Below are 16,932 nucleotides of genomic sequence, written 5' to 3'. Positions count from 1 at the left end.
TGTGGATAAATGAATATCTAAGCTCTTCAAGATAACTTTGTAACCATTTCCAGCTTCATGCAAAGCAAAAACACTTCGTAACTTCTGAGATCTCTTTTTTTGCATGGAAAGGTTCATATCAGTAGATGCTTCTTGTGAATGGCAAACTCAAAATGTTTGAGTGCTTTTTATAAGTCGAAGTAGCTCTAACTCACACTTCCAGTGTCATTTCATTAATATGATGACAGGTTTGACAACTCTATTAGCTTTTGTTGACATCAGTAGCCGAAACTTTGAATGTTTGAATGATGTATTCAATCTGCACAAGAACAATATAATAATTTATGTGTTATTAGTTAAAGGTGGTCTCATTGAAAATGATTCTCTCAGACACCTACAACCTTTGAAGGCTGATTAGGCCTACTGTCTTCCTTGTTTTGGATGCTAAAGCCCCAATGACAATGTCAAAAGGTCTTTGAATAGATAACTTCAGGTACTACACTCACCTAAAGGATTATTAGGAACACCTGTTCAATTTCTCATTGATGCAATTATCTAATCAACCAATCACATGGCAGTTGCTTCAATGCATTTAGGGGTGTGGTCCTGGTCAAGACAATGTCCTGAACTCCAAACTGAATGTCAGAATGGGAAAGAAAGGTGATTTAAGCAATTTTGAGCGTGGCATGGTTGTTGGTGCCAGACGGGCCGGTCTGAGTATTTCACAATCTGCTCAGTTACTGGGACTTTCACGCACAACCATTTCTAGGGTTTACAAAGAATGGTGTGAAAAGGGAAAAACATTAAGTACGCGGCAGTCCTGTGGGCAAAAATGTCAGAGGAGAATGGGCCGACTGATTCAAGCTGATAGAAGAGCAACTTTGCCTGAAATAACCACTCATTACAACCGAGGTATGCAGCAAAGCATTTGTGAAGCCACAACACGCACAACCTTGAGGCGGATGGGCTACAACAGCAGAAGACCCCACCGGGTACCACTCATCTCCACTAAAAATAGGAAAAAGAGGTTACAATTTGCAAGAGCTCACCAAAATTGGACAGTTTAAGACTGGAAAAATGTTGCCTGGTCTGATGAGTCTCGATTTCTGTTGAGACATTCAGATGGTAGAGTCAGAATTTGGCGTAAACAGAATGAGAACATGGATTCATCATGCCTTGTTACCACTGTGCAGGCTGGTGGTGGTGGTGTAATGGTGTGGGGGATGTTTTCTTGGCACACTTTAGGCCCCTTAGTGCCAATTGGGCATCGTTTAAATGCCACGGCCTACCTGAGCATTGTTTCTGACCATGCCCATCCCTTTATGGCCACCATGTACCCATCCTCTGATGGCTACTTCCAGGAGGATAATGCACCATGTCACAAAGCTCGAATCATTTCAAATTGGTTTCTTGAACATGACAATGAGTTCACTGTACTAAAATGGCCCCCACAGTCACCAGATCTCAACCCAATAGAGCATCTTTGGGATGTGGTAGAACGGGAGCTTCGTGCCCTGGATGTGCATCCCACAAATCTCCATCAACTGCAAGATGCTATCCTATCAATATGGGCCAACATTTCTAAAGAATGCTTTCAGCACCTTGTTGAATCAATGCCACGTAGAATTAAGGCAGTTCTGAAGGCGAAAGGGGGTCAAACACAGTATTAGTATGGTGTTCCTAATAATCCTTTAGGTGAGTGTATATAAACCTGGAGAAGATGGGAAGGTAGTTGTAATATCAACCTTTCCACATGTATGGTGCGAGTGCTAACGTTCAACATGAAAGTGTTAAATGCCTTGTGAGTTGATTCTCAGTTCAAAGAAGTCAATAAAAATCAGATCTTTAAATGAATTGAAAAGAGATATGTTTTGCCAGAGTTGTTTTATATCTTTGTCTGCTATCTTCAGCTTGAACTAAAATATGTACGAGATATTTAATTTTTCCCGCAGATCAAACATAGTTATAGGCCAGGGAAAGTTAGACTGACTGAGCAGATCACAGTGTGGTCTGATAACATTTGTAGTATTGCATAGCAGAATTCTGCAAAGATGAGAGCATCAATACCTGCTCAAGTATGATGGAGCGATTTAAAAAAAAAATTTTTTTGCACATCTGCTGTATTTCTGTCAGCCCCTCTCTCACACTGGGGCTCAAATATGATTTAAGGCACTCACAATTGCAAAGGCGTGGTATCAATCAAAGAAACCTGTGTCACCATATCCTGTCAATGACCTCAGAGAGCAGGATACAGACATGAAAAATGCACCGCACTCATATTGCAGGTAAAACTGCAGGAGTTTGATTATGTCTGAATCAAGTATATCACTAATGGTGATTCTCCAGTTTGTTTTCATTGAGATGGAAATCTAAAACATTGCTACTCCAACAGTCATTGGGCTTTTATGCAGAGCACATAACACCTTTTCCCATACATCACCATTACAAAATAAAGATAATTAATCATACGATTGTTTATAATGTTCTTAAGGTTTTGCTATAGGAATATGAAAACGAGGTAAAATTTGGCATGTATAGGGGAAGCTCTATTGTACACAAACTATGTGTTTGCAGAGACCTCTTGTGGTCACACAGAGCATTGAAGTATTGGATGTTGCTGTGTAAATCTGCACACCCCAGTCAAGATTAGAAAATGTCTATTTCTGCAAAACTAACTCAAACATGGATGCATATCTACCGCAAACATAGAATAACAAAGAAAATATTTTCACTATATACATATTAAATAAAACCAAAGCCTTGTGGTTGGAGTTCTCAAAACTCCTTAAAAAGGAATGTACACTAATGAATCTATAACTCAAATATTGCACTGTAAACATGTCTATTACAATGATCATTCTAGAAGATTGGATGTTTTCAGAGGATTATATTTACACTGGTTTTCTGAGTGGCAATAAATATAATTTACTATGTTTTAAGATGTGATAATCCATGGATTAATAATTACTGAAGTTTAGAATACTAATTGTCATTCTTTACCAAGGATTACATCTTAATTTCACAGTCAATTTCTCCTGGGCCAGTTAATTGTGTACAAACAGTGGGCCTTTGTAAAATCATACATCCATCAGATACCAAATCTGATATTTAAGCCATTTAAGTTACCAACACACACACACACACACACACACACATGTTGTGTTTCCATGTTTTATGGGGACTTTCCATAGACATAATGGTTTTTATACTGTACAAACTTTATATTCTATCCCCTAAACCTAACCCTACCCCTAAACCTAACCCTCACAGAAAACTTTCTGCATTTTTACATTTTCAAAAAACATAATTTAGTATGATTTATAAGCTGTTTTCCTCATGGGGACCGACAAAATGTCCCCACAAGGTCAAACATTTCGGGTTTTAATATCCTTATGGGGACATTTGGTCCCCACAAAGTGATAAATACACGCTCACACATACACACACACACACACACACACACACACACACACACACACAATCCTATAAGCATTAAAATACAATACTAATTCTAAATGTACAAAATATTCCCTCAGCTGAAAAACAAGTACATATAAATGTACATCAAGTTGTGGTTAGAAATAACCAGACAAATATTGTTCAATCTTACAGAATTAAAGCAATATTCCAAAATTGTGTTTTCATTCATCCCTCTGTCTCTTAAATGCCAAAAAATCTGTGTTACAGTGAGGCACTACAATAGAAGTCAATGGGGCCAATACATAAACATTAAATACCCACTGTTTCAAAAGTATAGGCACAAGAGATAAACAATATGCATGTTAACATGATTTGTTTTGTGATAAAATCACGTACTAACCTTTTCTGTGTAAAGTTACAGCCAATTTTACAACTTCGTTGCCATAGTGATGTACAAACCCTAAAATTACTGTAAAAATGATGAACAAACAACTTTACAGCTCAAATAATACACATGTTTAAACAGAATATTTAATGTAAGTGTTTTTATAAAATTATAAGCTTCAAATTGCAGTCTTTAAACCTTTCAAAAATTGGCCCCATTCACTTCCATTGTAAGTGCATCGCTGTAACCTAGATTTGTGCTTTTTTTTAAGAAAAGGAGGAAAAAGTTAAATCAACATTATGCCACAAATGCTGTCGATTGAGCTTAACTTGTATTAAACACAAAATATTCCTTTAAAGGCCATGTTTTCTATTGCCATCAGTTCTTCTATAATGAAAGTACATTACAAAGACTACATAACTGCAGCTATGTCAAGTAATCATTTTGAGGCTTATTCATTTGTAAATCTGCACATTCTGTTATACTATTTACCATTAGTGGTGTTTTCTAACAGAATTATAAATATTGGCAATTAACTTTGCAAAATTGGCATTTTATCAAAAAGCTGGCATCAACAAACAATCATATCACAGACAGAGCCAATTTCAAACTGCCAAATAAAATGACCACAGACTACAAGTATATACAGTAACTTGTTTACTTATCATAAAAGGCAATCTACTGTAACATGGATTGGAATGATTTAAATAAATAAATACATCTCTAGTATATATGCAAGCCATATCATATAAGCGAATGACTGATGATATTTTGCATGTTTCAAGACAACATGCTCTAGTGGAAATGTCTCTTGCAGAGTGCAGTTAAGAACAACTCTATTACAGCTCATATAATTTCATTATATTATAATGTTACATTATATTGCAATATTGATATTGGTGGTGTTGGAGTACCCACATCCAGCCTTGATATTGGGGGAGAAAAGTCAGAAGGCAGTTGTTCATAATATAGTTGGCTATAGTTCTGTCTTGAGCAGTGAGCCAGCTCACTTGTTATGAATGCTTTATCCTGGCAGTATGTTGAGCTTTTAAGGGCTGCATTCTGGTCTTAAAAGTACATAATGCTTCTTCTACCCCTACAACTACAAGCCAAGCAACAACAAAAAGCATTAACTGTATGCTTTCCAACAGAACACTGGCAATGCACCGGGGTAAAAAATGATGGCTGGTAACTTTAAAAAGTCTCTGACTTTTGCAGGTATTGGCTGGTTTGGGGTGGATGCTGAAACAGAGGATCAGAGTGAAATGTGAGGATTTCCTTGACAGGCAACTGGGACTGGTCACAATCTGTTGAAGAGATCATCTGGAGATTTTCATCATCTCCCACCTGTCCCTCGATTAGATATTTATAATTGGAAATACTGTTTGGCTGATGTGATTCATGAGCCATGGAAACTGAAAACGTCAAATGGAAATTGTCTAAGGGTAAATCAACCTCCACACTGCCCCCTGCTGTCTGTAAAGTGTCCTGCTCAAAGTTCTGAGGTGTATGTAAAGGCTTTGCACCAGGAGACATTCCAGAGAGCAATGCCTCATCCAAAGTTGGAAATGGATTAGGGTCATGCAGCACAGGTTGGTTTTGCATTTCACCAAGCTCTGGGACGGTGTTTTTAGGGGGTTCATATGGAGGGGGCCATTCCCCGCCATCCTCAGGGGCCCCTATCATTCCGTCAAGAGTAAGGGGAATCTGGCTATGTACAAGAACAGGGTCCGGTGAGAGAAGGGGTGACATACTGCCTATGCCTCCATCTTTGAAGGGCTTTTTGTCCTGTGGAGGGCTGTCATACAACATGATGGACTCCTGCTCTAGAGAGATGTTCAGAGAGGCAGGTGGGCATTTGGTGAGTTGGGCTTTGTTGGGCGTATCTTCTGAAGGGCTTGGTTTGGGCAGTTTGAATGGAGTCAGAACTACTGGGAACTCCAGACCTAGAGGCTTCCGTGAAAACTCATCAGGCTTAGCTGAAAAGTGAAAAAAAAAAAAAAAATGGTTAACAACAAGTGTACTGAAAAATGTAGGTGACCTCCATGAACTCATTAGCTGTTGTGAAAAATATATTATTTAGAAACTACATTAGGAATGAGCATTGCATATGATTTGACACATTTAAAAATATGAATAATTAAACAATGAATATGGATTATTCCACAGGTGATATAATCATCAATATTCCATAAATGATTTGTGAGAAGTGGTGAGCTCTCCTCACTGATTATGTAAAGTACTAAGTATACAGCTAAATGTCAGCGTACTACTTCATACAGTTAAATATAATGTAAAAAAAAGATGAACCTGGTGGTGGGAAGACTAGCTTCATTTTCTGAAGTTCAGACATGGACACTTTAAGCTGCTCTATGACAAGGTCATCATTGAGGTAGATGGATTCTCCTATCTTCTCCTGCAGGAATTCTCTCAGGTCCTCCAGTGACATCTTAAGCAAACGTTCTGGACATGAGTAGATACAGTTAGTGATTTGACACTGTAGAACCTTCAAGGGATAGTTCACCCAAAAACAGAAATTATATCAACATTTGCTCAACATCATTTAGTTCCAAACCCATCTCTCTCTCTCTCTCTCTCTCTCTCTCTCTCTCTCTCTCTCTCTCTCTCTCTCTTTTTTTTTTGTTGAGCACAAAAGTAGATGCTTCACTCACCATTTCCTTTTATTTAATATTTTTTTTAAATTCGGTCAAGCGGTCAAGTGAATGGTGACTGATCATTGTACCTAACATCTCTCATTTGTGTGTGTTTTCTGATCAAGTGCTTTGAAATTTGCAGTGATCCATTTTGATAATTAAAAATGTTTCACTGTACATATTATTGTAATCAGTTAAAACATCAAACTGATCAAATAGCCATGTGTCATATGTTGTTGGAAAGCTCTCAATTAGTAAAATACAACCAGCCTATTTGTTATACTCACAGACAAAAATAAAATCGAATAATAGCTACGTATATGTCTTATGATCAATAATAACAGGAGCAACACAGTGGTATTAAGCAAACTGATAACACAATGATAATGTAGATATTAGAATACTCTCACTGAAGGAAGACAAAGAAAACACTGCAGAGTAGCAGCACGGTCAGTAGTAGTCCTTGTTGAGACTTGGCAATGATTGAATGAAAGATTTTTGTATATATTCAGTCCTTGATTAACATTGTTGCTAATAACTTCACAAGAAATAAACAGAAAATAAAATATCACAAACCATAAGATGAGGCTTAATGCCTTAGAGAAGGCAATTGTCTTTCAAACGTGCCCACATACAAGGTAATTTTATGTATAGATAATTATATAATCCACAAAAAGCATAACATGCATACAGTATCTGCTATCTGGCATCTTGCAATCTGGCTGAAAACACATTAGCTTTCCTGGATCTGATGACATCATTGGAAATTATGTAGCTTCATGGCATGCTAAACCAAATCGGACTGGGTTCAGATTGTTGCAAACATCATACATATTTGGGTAGAGAATCATGCAATTGGTGACATTTGGCCACCAAGTGATTGTGTCATGTACATGACACAGACTCAATGATGCAGAATCATTGAGTCACATTATTAATTATTGAGTCACACTTATTCTGTGAAATCTCATCACTAAAATCATGTCTGCATGCTATGCAAACTTTAAGTCATTGTTGTGTTTGCATGTGTAATTAGTTCTTATGTACAATTATTATGTTGTATTTGTTTGGAGAGGCTTTTGGACACTTGGATAAAAATGTTTTGTAATGCTATAACTTTTGATTGCTTTGTCTTATTAAAACAAATATTTTCTGTTACATTTGACATTATTGGGAACAAAACAAAAACAGTTTTTCAGAGCCAACTTATTTACAACCAGATACATATAATGTCAAATCAGAAAAATAAGAAACAAAGTAAATTTTTGTGATTTTTCAGCAATTTCTTAGGCTGAGAGTCTGAATTTATCACAGTCTTTACAATGATACCAAACACTTGACCCTCCATATTTTTCTTCTTTTTTTTTTTTTGTCGAGTTATAAGTCTTTAATTTTAGGCATACCACTGAAACAGGAAATCCTTAAAACCCCTCAGAGCTTAAAAGGTTAACCAAGATTAATACATGCTGTAAAAATATTGTTTATTGTTAGTTCATGTTAACTAATGTTGTTAACAAATGTTGTTAACTAATGTTAACAAATGGAACCTCATTGTAAAATGTTACCATCTTTTCAAACTGATTTACAGAATTAAAATTTCCACAGAGCAGAGGATCAAAACTGAAAAATCCAATAGACTTACAGTACATTGACAGGCCAAGACCATTCAAACTGTAACTCTCAGAAATTCAAATTCATCTTTCTTTCTTTCTTTCTTTCTTTCTTTCTTTCTTTCTTTCTTTCTTTCTTTCTTTCAAACAATACAAATCTAGTTTAGTATTACAACACTAAATGATGAAAGGTGTAGAAAAAATAAGAGGAACTCACTTTTGTGGACCTGTAGGATAGTGTACGCCATGGCTGTCAAAACTTTCTCACCCTCTAAGATGAAAATGTCCCACAGACGTAAGGTCAAAGTGAATGGGGTCTGTAAAAGGGGAAATGTTTGTGGACACATTAAAACATACAGGTCAATACAAAGGTCCTGATTTTATAACTTCATACTTTACATACTGTAAATCTGTGAGATATTTCTATACATAAACGTCTAGGTTACTATTGTAACCTCCGTTCCCTGATGGAGGGAACAAGACGTTGTGTTGAAGAAGCGACGCTAGGGGTCTCTCTAGAGAAGCCTCGCACATCTCTGAACTTGAGAAATGGCCAATGAGAAATTGGCAGGCAGAATTTGCATGCCCCGCCCCCGGACATACAGGTATAAAGGGGGGGAAATGCATCTGTCCATTCAGGTTTTTACTCTGAGGAGCCGAGAATGATGTTCGGCCATAACAGTGGCTTGGTTAAGTGTCGTGGTTGGGAGGACACAATGTCTCGTTCCCTCCATCAGGGAACGGAGGTTACAATAGTAACCTAGACATTCCCCGTCTGTCGCTCACTTCGACGTTGTGTCGAAGAAGCGACACTAGGGGACCATTTTTTATCACGCCACACGATGAACCATGTACGTGCGCTGCTGACGCAGGTGTGGGCAGGCAGTTGCGTGCCAAAGCGACAGGCCACATCACTGACCCGACTGCGCACCTCTGTGAGTCCTGAGACCGGGAAGAACACCAATTCGTGAACAAGCGCCACTTCAGGGCGTAAAGTTGCCTGGTAGAGTGAGCTCTGGCTTGGTTGATCGTGTCTACGACGGCAGGTGGTAGGCCATTTAGATCTTCCGCATCCCGTCACTTGCTCTGGTGAATTTTCCAGGGAGGGGCTGTCACGAGGAGCATGAGATCCGAGAACCAAGTCCGAGTGGACCAGTAGGGGCCCACCAGAATGACTTGTTCACTGGGGGGAATGTGTACTTGTGCAGTCTCCGGGGCCAGCTGTGTGCCTGTGTGAGCTCCATTAGGGTGTACCAGAGCGGGTAATGGCAAGTCTCTGGGGAAGCGAACAGGTCTATCTGTGCTAAGCCAAACCATTCCCAAGCCAGCTGGACCGCCTGGGGGTGGAGCCTCCACTCTCCACTGAAAATACCTTGTCGCGACAGGGTGTCCGCTGCCGTGTTGAGGTTGCCCGGGATGTGAGTGGCACACAGTGTTCTGAGTCACTGCTGGCTCCAAAGGAGGAGATGGCGGGTGAGTAGTGATATATTACGGGAGCGCACGCCACCATGACGATTTATGCACGCTACCGTAGTGGTGCTGTCTGAATGGATCAAGACATGCTTGCCCCGAATTAGCGGGAGGAACCTCTGAAGGGCAAGAAATATAGCCAGCAACTCTAGGCAGTTGATGTGCCAATGCAGCGGGGGCCTTTTCCAGGAGCCTGTGGCTGCGTGCCCATTGCACACGGTGCGCCAACCCTGTTTGGAGGCATCTGTGGTGACCAGAACGTGTCGGGACACCTGCTGTTAGGGGACTCATGTCCGCAGAAAACAGAGGTCTGTCCAGGGGTTGAAAGTTTGGCGGCAGAGGGGGTGATTAACACATGGTGCGTGCCGTGGCGCCATGTCCATCTCGGGACTCGAGCCAGGATCTAGTACTGAAGCAGTCTCATATGCATCAACCCCTGCGGCGCGACCACCGTAGAGGATGCCATATGCCCCAGGAGCCTCTGGAAATGTTTTAGAGGAACTGCCATACCTGGCTTGAATAAGGTGAGGCATTTCAGCACTGACTGTGTGCGTTCGTTGGTGAGGCACGCTACCATTTAGACTGAGTCTAGAGATGCTCTGAACCGGGGCAAGCTTGCTCTTTTCCCAGTTGACTTGAAGCCCTAGATGGCTGAGTTGCCTAAGCACCTGGTCCCTGTGGGTGCATAGTAACTCCCGGGAGTGGGCCAGGATGAGCCAGTCATCGAGGTAGCTGAGTATGCAGATGCCCACTTCCCTTAGTGGGGCAAGGGCTGCCTCTGTGACCTTCGTGGGGAGGACCTTGTACTAATACGCCAGGCCGTCAAGCCCGACTATAGAAGGGGCCGGTGTTGAGGCAAGATAGATATGTGGAAGTATGCGTCCTTCGGGTCTACCGCTGCGAACCAATCTTGATGCTGGATTTAAGTTAGAATGTATCTTTGCGTGAGCATTTTGAATGGGAGTTTGTGCAAGGCCCGGTTGAAAACTTGCAAGACCAAGATCGGTCGTAAGCCATCGCCTTTCTTGGGTACGATGAAGTAAGGGCTGTAGAAATCCTTCTTCATTTCAGCTGGAGGGACAGGCCCAATCGCGTCTTTGAGTAGAAGGGTCGCGATTTCCGCACGCAGGGTGGTGGTGACATAGCCATGCACCGAGGTAAAGCGGACGCCGGGGCCTGGCGGCAGGGGCCTGGCGAACTGAATCACTCCTGGAGTGCTACCTTCCTGCATAGTTTAGATCCAACCCTAATCAAACGCACCTGAACCAGCTTATCAAGGTCTTTAGGATTACTTGAAAATGACAGGCAGGTGTGTTGGAGCTAAACTCTGCAGGAAGGTAGCTCTCCAGGAGCAGGGTTGGTCACCCCTGACGTAGACGAGTTGAATGTCCTGGCCAACTAGCTCAATGGGTTGGGAAGACTCAAAGCACTTACCTTGCTCCTCACACCCAGCAGAGGGTGGGTTAGTGACTGAGGAGGAGGTCCCGTGTAGGCGTCCTCTGGACTCGTCAGAACCGGCTGGCCGGGGGACAGCCGTCATGGGTCTGGAGGTGGGGGATCCGCGTCCGGGGTGCCGGGTCTGCTGAAGTGTGGCACCAGGTTGCCGCGAGGATGGCATTTGCGGACCAGGGAGACAGGGGGCGTGCGCTTCCTGCGGGGCGCTCAGCACTGGGGCTGAGAGCTAAGACCCAGGTTGAAGTGGAGCTGCCTGACGATTGGAAGCCGCAGGGCGATGCCCTCGGCAAGCAGATGGAGCACGGCCTGTGCTGGTACGGCGGGGCATGATGTGGCCTATATCTGTTTCTTCACCGATGAGAACTGCTGGGCAAAGTCGTCAATGGTGTCGCCAAATCAACCGAGCTGGGAGACGGAGGGCGTTGAGAAAGTGTGATTTGTCTACTTCCCGTATCTCGACCAGGTCCAGCCATAGATGACGCTCCTGGACCACGAGGGTGGCTATCGCCTGTTCGAGTGCCGGCGCTGTGACCTTCTCACCTTGAGCCCGAATGGAAGCAAAGGAGCGTGCTGGGGGGTGGGGGGTTTGTGGCGATTTACCCGGCGAAACTGAGATTGCTGTACGCCCCAAATCACCTTCATCGCCAGCCACAATCCCGTAGGAAGCAGGCGCAGTGCCGGGGGGGCAGCTGAAGTGGCTTTCTCTCGTGAAGAAAGAAAGCCTCAACCGCAACATTGCCATGGCTATGTTCTCGCACTGAGAACATGAACCATTCATAAATGCTGCCTGCGTGAGATCGCAGCCCAGACACGCGAGGCAGCTCTTATGACCGTCAGAAGTGGAGATAAATTCGACCGCATCCAGGAACTGCACAGGGGCGGAAAGACATCTTTAAAAAGACGCGTCCTGAAAAGGACGTTCAACACCAGCTGTGTATTGCTCTTTTAGAGAAAATAAACCATTTAAGGCAAAATAATCTCTTTTAAAAGTGCTGTCGAAGCGCCCAGGGGCAAAGCTGTTGTGCAGAGAAGGAGAAGCCACTGATACCGTAGATCCAACAGCATACACTCTGTAGAGAAGAAGTCATCAGTCAGTGAATACAGCTGATCACACAACCACTCGGCTCCGAAGGAAAAATCTGAATGAGCAGATCCCTCCATTTATACCCGTATGTCCGGAGGCGGTGTATGCAAATTCTGTCTGCCAATTACTCATTGGCCTTTTCTCAAGTTCAGAGATGCACGAGGATCCCAAGACAGAACCCTAGTGTTGCTTCTTCGACACAACGTTGGAGTGAGCGACAGACAGGGAACCACAAATCCAGCTTTAAACTAGGAACCCTGTAGGTCTAATCTCCCTCAGTCAGTGAACATCTTGCCAGTCCACAAGCACTGCATCTCTGCAAAAGTGCTGGACAGGATTCTGTAGTGCTCACAGTGGCTGCTCTATTTCCTCCACAGCCAACCCACAGGATTGTGTGTGTATGCACAGAGTAAACACTGAAGCACCCTTGTCTGCCTGCTAATTACACAGTGCTCCTGCCCCAATCCCTCCATCAACAGGCCCTGACAAAGAAATAAAGAGGAGAAAACACTTTCTTCCCACTCTTTTCCTTCAGATTCTTAAAACTTAATTCCTCTTAGCCAAGCATTCCCATAATTTAGACTGGTGTATTGTGGCTGCTTATTTAAGCATTTTTCAAATGAGAATACCTCATCAGCTTGTTCTGAACTTAATACGGAGATGGATAAAGAGTAGAGCTATTTAAAAAACTTTGACCCCCTTCAATTCTGTCATCATTTACTCATCCTCATGTTGCTCTAAACCTGCAAGACTTTCTTTATTCTATGGCACACTTTTCCATGCTCCAGGTACTATTTCAGGTTCTTGTTGTTTTTCCATGTTGAACTAAAACCTGAACTAAACTAGGAACCTTTTTAGTACCTGCTCCTGAGGTGGTACATTCCTTAAAAAGTGGAACTATTTTGGTGGTGTTAGAACAGCAAATGCTTTTGACTGTCTGATGGTTTCTTTCAGCCTTGCGGTCTCAGGGTAACCGGTACATTACAGAACAGAGCGCGCACGCAGTTTAACAACAGCCATTTAGAGGCGTATAAAATCACAGTGATTCTGTAGACAGCAGCAAATGAAACATTGTTGGATGGTAATATATCTGTGGTGGATAGTCTCTTGTCTTAAAAAACAGTGAACACAAAACAGGTTAAGCTGGTGGTATTCATGTTTCACGGATGTGAGATATTGCAGCGTTGCTATGGTTATCACTTGTCAATCATCTCATTGAGTCAGACATGTACCATACACACATGGAATAAAAAGTTAGGGGATTCACTCCCACATTTAAACTTTGTAGTGTGTACGTGTACATGCTATTCTGATGATCCTCAATCTGAGTGTCCCCTTCTGTAATACAGGAAGACAAAATGTCTTCCTGTATTACCCTGAATGTCCACTTCTCACATCAAGATAAATACATTGTTACCTTTACAAGCCTGAACAGGTCTGCACACACCATTGGTGTATCATTTCCTTGGATTTTGATGCATTTAGCATGTGATTTAGCGTGTAATCCCAGCTATCTAATATTTGTTTACGTAACACACTTATAAATCACTATGTAAAAGGTTAAACTGCTTCAACACATCTTTGCGCAAACACTTACCCTGTCAATAAAACACTGGAGGAACCATTTAGTGCTGTAAATGCCACAAGACATCTGTTCCTTATCCTAAAATTAGTGCAACACCAAGAAATGCAGGGAGAGGATGGTGGGCAGGGAAGATGTAAAGAAGGAAGAGGGTTGAGAAGCGAGAGAAAATAAGGGAAAGAAAACTTGTTAGAAACTGATATACTATAAGTTAATATCTTTATTTAACTTAAATCTGATGTAACTTTTTCAGTGTTAAAATACTTTCTTCTATCCCAGCTTAATACGCAGGGACAACTATAAGTAAGCCATTCATAGGTTGATTTTCTTGAAAACTGTAAACACTGTATCACTGTGCCGGTATAAAAATTACTGTTTGTTTTGATAGACTATCTGACTCTTTGAAAAACAACAGATGAGCAGCGTTTACATTTTTTAATAAACAGTGCTCGTTTTTGCAATTCCATTTGGTGGTGCTATTGTCACAGAAATTACACATTTCAGCTTTTTGGTGAGCCTACGGCCAAAAAATTATTTACTCCTAATCAAGTTGTTCCAAACCTGTATGATACAAAAAGAAACATGTTATGGGAAATGTTATTATCAGTCCCCATTCAATTGTTTTTTCATACAATGACAGTGTATGGTGACTGAGGCTATCATTCTGTCTAAAATCTCCTTTTGTGTTCCACGGTAGAAAGAAAGTCATACGTGTTTGGAACAACATAAGTGTGAGTAAATGATGACTACTGTTATATTTGGGTGCTCTCTTTAACTAATCTTGCCAAATAAATGTTGAATTCTTATATATGCCAATACAATCTTACCAAATGTTTCTTTAGTTTGGGTAAAAGTTTGGAAAGAATCTGGTCATGATGGTTCTGGAACCGCAGAAGTTTGGGAAATCCGGGTACAAAGAATCCTTTGGTGGGTTGAAAATGCAATGGTATTATGCAAATTGCACATCTTTCCCAACACTAAAGCAATGTGCTGAATTCTCAAGTGTTCTGGATCATATGTTGTAAAGTTATTTATCTTATATGCAAGAAATAAAAATTTTAAAAGGTTTGCCAAGAAGAGAATAAATGAGGTCTAACCATGCATGGCATGTTTCTGATTGGTCAACAGCTGCGTCAGAGCCCAGAATGCATCCTCTTCATTCATGAACATTAACAGAATGGCAGCGATCTGACTCATTCCCTGGCAGTAACTCACTTCCTGTGGACAAGAACAGACGAAGTCAGCTATTATGTAACATGCTCTTCTTTTTTTTTAAAGGGATAGTTAACCCAAACATGAGAATTGTGTTATTATAAACCTTGTGTCATTTTGGGGGGACCAATATACTTTAGACACGTATCTGAGTTTATTCTTACCGTGTTATAAACTGAGTATGCAGAGAGCACATTGAATAAAGACTGTTGCCTGTGAAGAGAAGAACATCTTATGTCAGGCTCAAATCACAACCAGAAAACTCTCCTCTTGCAGCCACACTACAATGATACCAACACACAACAGCAACATGTGAATCAAACATCCATATTTTTCCACAACGATGCACAGTTCATTCCAATAAATTATAGTTGAGTCCCTCCCTTCATGTGCAAGTATTGATGACACCTTTTAGATGAGCAAGATTTTCCACTTGGCTCTCTAAAGTCTGCAATCTATTAAATCCTCAGTAACATCACTCCCATTTCTGGCCTGTTGGGGGAACAAGCTCAGAAAATCGAAAACAGCTCCAGACAATGTCTGCAGCAGAAGTAAAGAGTAAGCACAAAGTTTTATGAAGCACCACTATGTCTTTTTATTACATTATCTATTTTTTTATACATACATAAATGTACGGTATATACATACTGTATGATACCATTTATTGCAATCACAATTTATACATATTTAGAAATAACATACATTGGCCCAAAAAAGTACTTGGACAGAAAATATTTATTAATGTCTTTGTATTGCAAGTATATTAAAAAAATATCAAAACAAGTGATATTTATAATACATATACACAGGCGGCCAAAAGTTTGGAATAATGAAGAGATTTTGCTCTTATGGAAAGAAATTGGTACTTTTTTGACCAAAGTGGCATTCAACTGATCACATTGTATAGTCAGGACAGTAATAGCATGAAAATGTACTATTACAATTTGAAACAAATGTTCAGAACTTCTTAAACTACTTCAAAGAGTTCTCATCAAAAAATCCTCCATGTGCAGCAATGACATCTTTGCAGATCCATGGTATTCTAGCTGTCAGTTTGTCCAGATACTCAGGTGACATTTCACCCCACACTTCCTGTAGCACTTGCCATAGATGTGGCTGTCTTGTCGGGCACTTCTCACACACCTTACAATCTAGCTGATCCCACAAAAGCTCAATGGGGTTAAGATCCATAACACTCTTTTCCAATTATCTGTTGTTCAATGTCGGTGTTTCTTTGCCCAATCTAAACTTTTCTTTTTGTTTTTCTGTTTCAAAAGTGTCTTTTCTTTGCAATGATTCCCATAAGGCCTGCACCCCTGAGTCTTCTCTTTACTGTTGTACATGAAACTGGTGTTGAGCGGGTAGAATTCAATGAAGCCGTCAGTTGAGGACATGTGAGGCATCTATTTCTCAAACTAGATACTATGTTCTTATCCTCTTGCTTAATTGTACATCTGGCCTTCCACGTCTCTTTCTGTCCTTGTCTGAGCTGGTTGTCCTTTGTCTTTGAAGACTGTAGTGTAAACCTTTGTATGAAATCTTCAGTTTTTAGGCAATTTCAAGCATTGTATAGCCTTTGTTCCTCAAAACAATGATTGACTGATGAGTTTCTAGAGAAAGCTGTTTCTTTTTTGCCATTTTGACCTAAAACTGACCTTTAGACATGCCAGCCTATTGCATAATGTGGCAACTCAAAAACAAACGCAAAGACAATGTTTTTAACTTTTTTTTTTTTTACCTTGTCGGATTAAGAGAGTGTCCAATGTTCAAGATCAAATGTTAAAGGATTAATGTTGAGGAAATCCAAAATAAAGATTGGTTATGACTGAAATATTTATCTCCGTGTTTATCAGAAATTGCCTATTTCATAACCAAATATTTAACTGCTTTTAATATTATCAATGCACCTAAATATGGTGATACAGTAATGCCATGTACATTTTTGTGACGTTATCATACCATGAAAATGTCATACTGTTACACCCCTAGTCCTGACTATACTTTGTGATCAGTTGAATGCAACTTTGGTGAATTAAAGTACAAATTTCTTTCTGAAATAGCTAAATCTGTACATTATTTCA

At 40.7% G+C, this 16,932-nt stretch overlaps 1 protein-coding gene across 1 annotated transcript in view; it reads right to left on the bottom strand.

The window, feature by feature from the left end:
- Window positions 1-3,146: 3,146 nt before the first annotated feature.
- LOC127619206 (USP6 N-terminal-like protein) overlaps window positions 3,147-16,932 on the bottom strand; it is a 39,555-nt gene continuing 25,769 nt past the window's right edge. The window contains exons 8-14 of the mRNA XM_052092016.1: window positions 15,016-15,064; window positions 14,737-14,857; window positions 14,467-14,561; window positions 13,655-13,720; window positions 8,266-8,365; window positions 6,095-6,247; window positions 3,147-5,763 (exon numbers count right to left, since the gene is read on the bottom strand). Of these exons, the coding sequence (XP_051947976.1) occupies window positions 4,979-5,763; window positions 6,095-6,247; window positions 8,266-8,365; window positions 13,655-13,720; window positions 14,467-14,561; window positions 14,737-14,857; window positions 15,016-15,064 (1,369 nt within the window). The 3' untranslated portion in view covers window positions 3,147-4,978. The remainder of the gene's footprint in view (window positions 5,764-6,094; window positions 6,248-8,265; window positions 8,366-13,654; window positions 13,721-14,466; window positions 14,562-14,736; window positions 14,858-15,015; window positions 15,065-16,932) is intronic.

The sequence above is a fragment of the Xyrauchen texanus genome, chromosome 2, assembly GCF_025860055.1.
Source record: "Xyrauchen texanus isolate HMW12.3.18 chromosome 2, RBS_HiC_50CHRs, whole genome shotgun sequence".
In the NCBI taxonomy this organism is placed as follows: domain Eukaryota; kingdom Metazoa; phylum Chordata; class Actinopteri; order Cypriniformes; family Catostomidae; genus Xyrauchen; species Xyrauchen texanus.
Note: the sequence above shows the minus strand (reverse complement) of the source record. Positions and strands in the feature narration are given on the sequence as shown.